This window comes from Aptenodytes forsteri, unplaced genomic scaffold, assembly GCF_000699145.1.
Source record: "Aptenodytes forsteri isolate BGI_AS27 unplaced genomic scaffold, ASM69914v1 Scaffold179, whole genome shotgun sequence".
Lineage (NCBI taxonomy): Eukaryota > Metazoa > Chordata > Aves > Sphenisciformes > Spheniscidae > Aptenodytes > Aptenodytes forsteri.
In genome coordinates, this window is record NW_008795378.1 from 782128 (window position 1) to 792204 (window position 10077).

A 10077-nucleotide genomic window follows, 5' to 3' on the forward strand; every position below is an offset into this window, starting at 1 on the left:
TTTTCCATTACTTTTAAGGGTAACAAAAAGAAATCACAGTAAGATTACAAATAAAACAAAACATATGGGGCAGACTACCTGAAGCTTAGCCCTATACTTGGTACCTTTTACCCAATAAAGGTTTTAGGAAGAACCGATGAACGGGAACAGTTCATTTCTTGATAGCCTCTTTGATTTTAACTTCAAGGAATCAATGAGCAGGACATTAACACAGCATCTTGTTTGGGACCCAAGTCATAATTTTTCTTAAATTCTTTTTTAACTACACCTGCAGACATAAACATGGTATCATTCAACTAATAAGGATTGCCAACACTACTTACTGTCCCTCTCAATCCAAGAAGAGAGAAGAATCTCAGAATTTTATTGGAATTAAGTCCAATTCACAAAGTATAACCCAAGCTTTCATGTCTCTCCTTACAGCCACTGATGCAGTTTCCCCAGTACCAAACACTCTTTTCAAGACCAATTAAGTATCAGAAACTCTGGGTGCCTTTCCCTTTCTTTTACCTAACTAATTAGTTTTCATTAAGTCCTTTGGTGCTACGACGTAAGTTAACATCATCCGCAAGGAAGACTAGTCAACCTTTTTACTTACAGAATTCAAAGATGCAAATTAAATATTACTCTAAATAAAAGGCTGCCTCCTTTGTAACTGCTAGCATTGCTTCTCTTCTACCACTTTCCAAGAAATGACAGTTTAGCATGCCAAGCTTTAATAAATAACAAAGTTTTAACTATAGATTGTATATGCATCCCTTTGCCATGTTACTAAGCTCAATTTGCTAGTAAACACAAAACACCACTGTCAAAACAGAAAACAGCCTGAACAGCAAGCTTTAAGGACCATGTCCTGTTTATAGCTTTATGTAACCAAGAAATTCACAACGTACATTCCCAAGAACTCATTTTTACATAATACTCTCCTTCACACATTGTTGTATTTCACTACAGTGTTTTCATCAAGGAAACATTTCCATGCACAGATACATGGCAGAACAACCAGTGCTATTTCGGAGGGCTGCAGATATCATTTTCTCCTTTTAGATCATTTAAGCAGATAACCAAATTCAAAGACCCAGCTGTTGAACTCTGGATAAGGCACTTGCCCCAGATGAGCAATACGGCACCAGGCCAGTGTGCAAGAAAAGTCCGTACCTTTTCTTCATCATTTATACCTAAACAAGGAATAGTTCTGTAGCAATTGTGCTCTTTGTCTGAAGCGATCCTCTTGCAACAGCTTGTGCAGCTTTATAAACTGCTTCACATTCTTCCCTAAACTTACTAGTTATGGCCACGTAAATATTTTGAAGACTTTCAGAAGTTTATTATTATAACAATTCTATTTCAAAATAAACTCAAGGTGCACTTCAAAGGGGCATGCAAGATACTCATTAGAACTTGTGAAATGTTACCATGAAATCACAATGATAAAATTTGAATCTGTCCATCAGCAGTTCTTAACCATCTACATAGACAAGTTTTTTCAACTGAGGTCTCACATGATTTCAGTCCCTGAAAAAAAAGTTGCCTCATGGCATGCATAGTATAGACGTCACTAGTGCTACCTGGAAGAGTTTTATCATTATCTCCTCCTCCCTCCCAAAAGGGTACCAATATGAAACCCAGTTATCTTAATATTTTAAATTCACCCTTTGCTGCATAGTCAGCTGCATATATTTAAAGTAATCCTCTGCTCAAAACCTTGGGAGTAGTCTAGGAGTAAAACCTGTTAACTCACCACCAACAGAAGATTAAGAAAGAAGTGAGTTTTGATTTCTATCAAAAACAAGCACATCTCACTTCTGGGGCTCTTTATTACTTTGTCAAAGACATTTTAATAGAATTATTCTGGTCTAGTATTAGATCACAGCCAAAATCTCAGCTTTAAGGAAAAGCCTTCATTTTATACTGTTTTGAACTGCCAGTAGCTTTAAGCACCCAAATAATTTTAATTTTTCCAATTAATGAATGTTCTGCAGTTCCAGAAAGATGAGTTATGCATTTTTGTTCACATACAAAAAGACAGTCTAACAGATGTAAACTATTTATTGAATATTTGCCACCAATATTGTTAAATACATAATCTTGTAGTTTTCCGCTTTCAAGTTAAAATGTCAGAAACAGAACACCAAATATTTACAATTCTTATAAGGAATGTTACATAATGACACATTAAGGCGTAAATTCTTTTGGCTTATAATTCTGAAAAGAATGATAATAGCAAAAAGTGATGCAAAATCTTCATTGTGAGATTATGATTAAGCTACAATGTTTTACAAAAATATGGTGTAAGATGGCAATAATCCCATTCAAAATCCTGCATTAGGCCCCTCAAGAAGGGCTGATAATTTATACAGTCAAAACTTTAAAATTTACATATAAAGGTACCCTATCCACCATTGAAAAGTACAACTCAACATATACAGTTTTCAGGCCACAGTTTTGAAGGTCTGGAGTATCAAGTTGGTTTGATGAATTAATCGGTTGGCACTTATGAACACATTTATTGCCCTGTTAAAAGAGAAAGATATTGCTTCAGACATTTTTAGAAACATGTCATTCAATAAATACAGCATTAAGTTTGGGCAACTAAATATATTGGCATCTAGGCTCTGCGAATTGGAAGCATATTGATGTTTTACCATATCGTGATCTACCTGAAGCTTACTGCTGGCAAACAGATAGACTTATTTGCATAGCAAATCCTAGAAAGACTATGTTTATTGGCAGGCACTTAAAGACTTTGGCTCTCAATCATCATTGACCTATCAATCATTTAATTCTGGGATTTTAGCAAACTAAGAAAACGACTGGAGCAGATGATCGTTAAACGCCTGTTCTTTTCAAAGCTGAACACTTCATCCCCTAGTAATTTCAGAATTTGCAACTCTTTCCTCAAGAAATACTCAGCATGCACACATATGGAAGTAACATACTATTTTAGTTATCTTTTTGTTAAGAAGGAGGTGTGGGGTCACCGAGTTTTTCAGCTCAGTAATGACATCTGTGAGCATGACTATTTTGTTTAGTGCTGTTACCTCCTGGTGGGAGCAGGGTATCTTATTCAACATGCAGTTCAGACAGATTTAAATTACTTCTGATCCCACAAGGATATGAAATACAAGCCTTACTTGGGATTTCTTGCAATATTGATAATACCTAACACTAAGCTTATGCCCACAATACACTGCACAGCATTCACTTCACATAGGGCTAAACAAAGCTGGTTTCTTTCAGTATGGTTGGGTTACATGCACAACACATCCAACCCTTTCCCCATTTTTTCAGTCAAATAGTTTTCTAATCAATTGAGACTGTTTAGACCTAGTTCATGTGAAAACTTACCTATACATGTGTTCAGTAATCATAAAGCTACCAAGGTCTAAATTTCTCATTTTGGTACCATAACCAAATTTAGCCCCCATTTTCAATAAGAGGAGGGAAAAAAAAAAAAAGAATGCTTTGATAGATGCAAGGTAGTATTCGCAGCTGGTCTCAAAACTTCTCTCTCCTTTAGTAATGCACCATCCTCTGGGTGCTCTTAGTCTTTGCCAAGCTCAACAAGACCAGAGGTGAAAGTTAGTTCTCATCTTTAAAACAGTAGCACATAGAACACTTTGGCACTGTCAAAATCTGAGGGGGATACACTCATCAGCCGAAACAGTCACTATAGTGAAACATACAAGAACAGTGACTTCAAAACCCAAGGTGAAGGCCTGAAAAAAGCCTCAGTTTGAAAACTAAAATGTTCAAATATAAAAAGATTAATCAGCTGAGTAATTCCAAATACTGCAAAGCACTATAAGGAGCTATAAAGAAAGGACAATAAAAGTGTAAATCAAAGAAAACACTGCACAGATGTTTAGTGTTTGCAAGTGACATTTCAAATAGGTAGATTACTTTTTTCAATAAAGCATTCATAAATTTTTTGTCCTTGTATATACACTGAAAAAAACCACACAAGCCCAGGAAATTTAACTTCACATATTCAAATTCAAAGCTAATACTGCACATGGGTGTTGTATGGCAGTGCATTCAGACCTCCCTTTCCTGAAAGGCATTACAAAAGGAATAGAAGTATTTTAAAGCAGCCATGATGGTCTGAGGACACAGGTGAGGAAAAAAATTAGGCAAGTCCTGAAGAAGGTAGCTTACGCCCAAAAGCTTGTCTTATTTTTCCCTGTTAGTCAACAAGACCTTTCATTACGTAAAAAGTTAGTACAAAAACATACTTACTTTCCATCTTTAAAATAGGTTTTCAGAGTATCACTGAAACTTTTGGAGTATTTTACAAACTCTTTCTTTTGGTGCTCAAGCGCCTAAGAAACAAAAACACCAGGAGCAGAGTCTTAGTTCACATATTGGTGGGTACAGTCAGAATATTGATCATAAACTGAGCAGACTGGCTAACATTATGTAGGCATAGGAGTTTTGATTTTTTTAGCAGACGTGCAGAGAAATTGCCCTCTTCCTATAAAACTGCTGAGACCTACCATACAACAATCCTATTAAAGGATTATGTCATTGACCAGTTAAGCTCTCCTATTCATCCTTTGATCAGAAGGATATGCTTCCTCTTATACTATTAAAAATATTGTATAAAAAGAGTTATTGCACATACCCGCCGGTTCTGGTATTGGTATTTCTTGAAGACGTTATTTACTGTGTCAAGAAGTTCCTTTATTGCACTCGCGATGTCCCTATTTGGCAATAAAAAAAAAAGTTGTAATATCCTTAAGCTATCCTATTTAAATGTTGGAATTTAATCCCCTTTAGTAGTCAAATACTTCTTAAAACAGTCTCTACAGAGTAAGTGTCAGACAGGATGTAGCAAGACCAAATGCAAAGAGCTAGACCAGTGACACAGAGATTCAAACTAGGAATCAGCAAGTTAAGTTCAGTCTAGTTAACATGGGGCTCTTGTTAAAAATCCTCAACTCTGTCCACTCATTTATGAGCAAGGATCAGGCTCCTTTCCAATGGGAACAGTGTTGCTAGCATCTCCTACAGCATTTGAACATTCAGATTTAAATGCAAAGTTTGACCCCTCAATCTGCAGAAAAATATGTAATACAGTACTTACTTGATTGTCTGAAGAAACCTCACTCTGTCATTGATCTCATCAGGAATCTTACTAAGAATCTGCTTAAGTGCTCGTGCCTTTTCATTAAGATCTTGGAATTCTGGTTCTGGTCTTTCAATCATATACTCTAACAAGAAGAACATATTCAAAAATACCATTAGTTTTTCCTCAAGTCTCTAGTGACAGCTAAAAACACTACTTCACAAAATGCAGTTGTATTGCCGTGTTACATTTGTTGCACAAAAATAGCCATGACCAGAAAACTGCAGTGAATACACTCTGCATTGACAGAAACACACTGCAACAATGATCTTTATTATTGCAAGTTGGAAAAAGAGCCCATCTTACTTTATTTAAGTGAGACACTGAAGACACTAATCAAATACAGTATTAAAATAACTTAAAGCCTACTGTATGCTCCCCTTCTCTGACAGTATAACTACTGCTTTTAATTTGAAGCAGAGAAAAAGGAAGGTATTCTACTTTTTTCTGCTTGTTAGTATTGCAAAAGGTGAACTATGCACCCACATAAACAGTTCTAAACGTTCATTTTCTTTCTTTTTCTTATTAGTGAGGTATGTTTTTTAGGGAGATTTAACTTCTCCAAAGGAGGTATTCAGAAAATACAAATATTCTTCTACCATGCTGGAAAAAAAAAGCCTATTAAGAAACAAATAACCTCTTCTAAAAATAGGCATAGAAATGCATGTTCCTAGTTAACAGTGTACTTAAAAATACATTTATTCAACATAAGAGGTAAGATATTACCTTCTACATCATCAGCTGCCATACGCAGAAGAGACTCTGTGAAGTTCACATCCACACTTTTTTTCTCCAGAATTTTCATAATGATGTCCTGTGTAAGACCTGGATTTTCTTTTTCAGCCTGTATGGCAAAGAAAATTTTTATTCTTAAATATGCAAGACCTGAATATTGCAAGCACAAAGGCAGATTTTCATGTAATTTGCTTCATATGCTGCAGGAGTTCGCTATAAACTTTAAAAGTCTAATGGCTTTAGACTAGTAGATTACATTGAAAAGCATTTTTCCACTACAACATCCATTTTTCTTGGATTACATCAGTGATTTTGTATAAACAACTTTTCCAATAAGCCTTTCCACTCATTTCAATTTGAATAAGAAAGTTTTTCATGAAGTTCTATATTCTGTTATATTTCCATAAACACTAAGCTTTGAGACAAAGATATTGTATCCATTGGGATTTAATTCACTCAAACACAGGTGTTACTCCCCCATCTTCCACATGACATTTTATAAATGTGCTTTTTATGAATCACATCATATGCTCAAACATCATCGTGGAATTGCTTTTTCAGAAAAAACCCTTTTGATTGATGACATATCTAAGTAAAGCTAAGCTAGACTAACATTGGAGGTATTCACACTACCTGTGCTGCTATCAGAAAACTATGCTGTGTTGAATAAGAATGAGGATGTGTGGTTTTTTTTTTAGCTAGCACTACCATTTCCACCAATACCTCAGTTTTTACATTATTTGCGTTCAGCTTAGCTCCTTACCACCAGTCGTAAAAACATTTAACTTGTACAAGCTCTAGTCGAGACTTAAGACTGTCTAGGTACACTTAATCGATTTAAGTGTAGAAACAGGGAAGTATTACTTAGGTGCATAGCTCACATGTTAAGACATGACATGTCTACAATTATTTTTGTTTAAAGAATTTCAAAAGATCACTACTTCAATAAAGCAGTATAAAGGAATATCTGCATTTTCATTCTTTACGAATATAATAGAAAAGTTAGAAGAATCTTTTTTCCATTTACTGCTGAATGCAAATACAAACATTGAACTCATCCACAAAAAAATCCCATTACCATTCACTTTGTAAACCATTTTCAAAGTCTGCCTCATGCCTATTTCTCATGAAAACCTATTCTACACAGTCTTGTCATATTTAGACTAAGTTTATTACCTTCACTCACTGATTCCTCATCTAAACTTTTGTACTCCATGGACAAGACAAGATTCTCTTTGTTTAAAATTGCTCAACATGCTTGTATCACGCAGATTTCTACTCATGACATTTGCAGACATTTCAAACTTACAGTCCAATGCAATCGTCCACTTTATTTTTATTTTTAGACTATTGGATCAAGGATGCAGTCTTCAAACATGAAGACACAAGGAAACAAGACAGCTGACTTTTTAGCTTCATCGTATGTGGTTTACCTTTTAAACAATCACTCTTCAATGCAAGTTACTTCTCACCTTAATAAAAGCTGCTCTCAGCGTCTGAGCTGCAGATAGATTTACTCTTTCTAGCTGCAATAAAAGTTTAGAATTATTAGCAATTCTAATGTTATCAGAACAAACCAAGTCAAGTACTCATGCCTTGCCTTATATAGTATAATGAAAAAGGGAATTGATAGAAGCATTCAAATTACTGGTCTCATTTGAGGGAGAGATACTTTATAGTTTAATCCCAAAGGAAAGAATTTCCCCCCCAAATAAAAACATTAAAATCAAACATGTCACTGGACATATTTTGCATTTATCCAGCCTACAGCAGAAGTCTGACAGAAGCTTTTGAGAACATCTTGATCATCTCTGATACTCACAGAAAAACAAGTATCTTATTAAATTATAGCCATTAGCAGTAAAATTAAAATGTATCAAGGTCCACCGTACGTTACTTCCTGCCATAGAATGCAGGACCTAGCATTTTTGTGAAAAACTTCTGTAAAAGGTAAGAAAAAAAGATCAGGGCCAAGACAACTAGCAATCTTTGACGAGCATGAAATTGTATTCATGGCAAGAAGGGTAAAACAATGCATAGAAAGAAGATGGTGTTAGACACAAAGCTTTCCCAATCAAGATGAGCAACCTGTTACTGTGACCATATGTCCCAATGTAAAGGGGATTATTACATTCTAAAGCAAAACGTAGCTTACCTCATTAAAGACAGGGTACATAACAGCATAGAGAGGCATGGAAACCATAGAAGTGGTCTCTGCTTCATTCTTCATCTCTTCCATTGTCATCCTCATTCAAAGACCCACTTCTCAAGGAAAACACTATAGAAGCAAAAAACTCCTCATTCACCGAAATGTTTCTTCTTTTTCCTCGTCGTGCAAGAATACTTGAAGAACTTGAAAAATATATTGTCCTTAGGTTGTGCAAGAAAAAAACAAAAACCAAACACAATTATGAACACTCATGACTGACAGGTTCTAAAAATGAAAAGGCACAGAACAACATTAGTTTGTTACTACCTAGAAACTAGGAATTACTTATGACATGAGTTGAGTAAATATGGAATGACTTATTTCCTGTAACTTAAAAACCCTAACTGAAATCTATTAAGTGAACAGATATTTTAAAGAGTAAGGTACTACGTTTTACTTTAAGTTCTTATGGAATGAATTTTCCTGAACGAAGTGGTTTTATTTGGTATGTATTACAAAAATCTTGCCACCACTCGTAAGCGGCAGCATAAGATTCCTGACAACTCTCATACATAAAAAGCTTGAAAAGCATTACATGCTGTAAACCCAAAACCTATACAGATGCATTATGACAATTAACATTAAGACTACCTATAAATACTTCATATTTTTGCATATGCATCAAGCTGTGCTTCTGCTGGAGATCAGTGCCTACTTTCTACCCATTTGAATTCCAAATACTACATCTTTGTTTTTATATAAGCAAAAGTCTTAAGTCATGTTTCCACTCAGGGTGTGTCAACAGCTATGTTAACTCAATGGAAAATTATTGTTCCAGTAACTGAACCCAGTTTGGAAGTTCTCCACCCAGTCCAGCTCATCATATCCAACACAGAGTGATCATTGCTCAGACCCTGAAATTATGTGGAAAAGAAAAAAACGTCACCCTACAGTTCATAAGAAGTCTTTGTTACGTCCTGCTATATTTTCTGTTCATAAGATTCTTTTAAAATATTTTATATAACATAATTGAGTTTAAAGACCTAAAGTCCAAGTTAGGAGTAAAGATACACAGAAGGAGATTAACAGGTTGAATTTTTAGATTTGCTTCTAGTATTTAATGCACTAGAGGAGGTTTTTTCCTCCTAACAAGCATCAGGCATTTGCATGTTCGTGTATTGATTTTATTGATATTCTACGAAGAAGTGGGGAAAAAAGTGAAATTTTTAAGAAACAGCAGAAGCTACTACAGTAATCAATATCACTTCCCAATAGTTTGAACAGGTTAAAAAATGCCAAGGTATTTCTTCAAGCTATATTCCTCATTATGCTCTGCATCGGCTAAAAATCTTCAAGCTGTTTAAATAGAAGAACAGATATTCTTTTTTGCTCAGGGAAGGAATATAGTAGTTTAGCTATAATTATACAAGTGAAATTTGTTATTGATTACAGTAAGCACAGAGAACAACTTGGATGACTACAAATATCATGCATGTCTCATCTGAGCATGTGATTAGGCAGTATGAAGATACCCAAAAGTGAGAAAACAAGTGAAGAACTGGTCACACTACAGAAACAGCCAACAGTTAAAACATGATTTGAAGAAAAATTAAGCACGAATATAGTAACAAGCAACAGCTCTTTATACAAGTCTTCTGACATGGACTACTTATTGCAAAAATCTCATCTTTGTTTCTCTTACTGTTCCAACCCTTCAGCATGACATACGTGAGCAGATTCCTATAGCCGCAGAATAGGATTACTGAGACTTTAAAAAGGGGTCTGTATAAATGAGGCATGTCCACATGGATGGAATTGTAAAAATCAGGCCTCTCATTTTTATCACCTACCCATAGATATTTTACAGCTGTCAAGAACATGGAAGAATACAAATGAATATTCATCATCCCTCAATAAGTTGAATATCTTTAAAGACTCGTTTCAGAGTTACATAAATTCATGCAAGGTCTACTCACATGGGGGGGCCAGTGGGGGGGGGAGGGAACTTGCCTGTACAAGTTTTCACTCACAACTGCAAGTACAAGCTGTCCCATTTATTATACAT

General features: G+C 35.2%; 1 protein-coding gene across 1 annotated transcript; it reads right to left on the minus strand.

The window, feature by feature from the left end:
• Positions 1-1801: 1801 nt before the first annotated feature.
• On the minus strand, positions 1802-8254 carry PDCD10 (programmed cell death 10). Its single transcript, XM_009280538.2, has 7 exons — positions 8019-8254; positions 7336-7389; positions 5855-5972; positions 5087-5213; positions 4625-4703; positions 4240-4322; positions 1802-2514 (listed from the first exon to the last, which is right to left on the minus strand). Exons 1-7 carry the CDS (start codon positions 8112-8114, stop codon positions 2433-2435), a joined length of 639 nt encoding a protein of 212 aa, XP_009278813.1. The 5' UTR covers positions 8115-8254; the 3' UTR covers positions 1802-2432.
• Positions 8255-10077: the final 1823 nt, after the last annotated feature.

What these genes read in the sequence shown, in the direction of transcription:
- PDCD10 (XM_009280538.2), bottom strand. Translation starts at nt 8,114, where the DNA reads ATGAGGATGACAATGGAAGAGATGAAGAATGAAGCAGAGACCACTTCT. An exon ending in ACCAATACCAGAACCGGCGG is followed by an intron (nt 4,323 to 4,624) that starts GTATGTGCAATA and finishes TTTGTTTCTTAG; the next exon opens with GCGCTTGAGCACCAAAAGAA. An exon ending in ACCTATTTTAAAGATGGAAA is followed by an intron (nt 2,515 to 4,239) that starts GTAAGTATGTTT and finishes CTCTTTTAACAG; the next exon opens with GGCAATAAATGTGTTCATAA.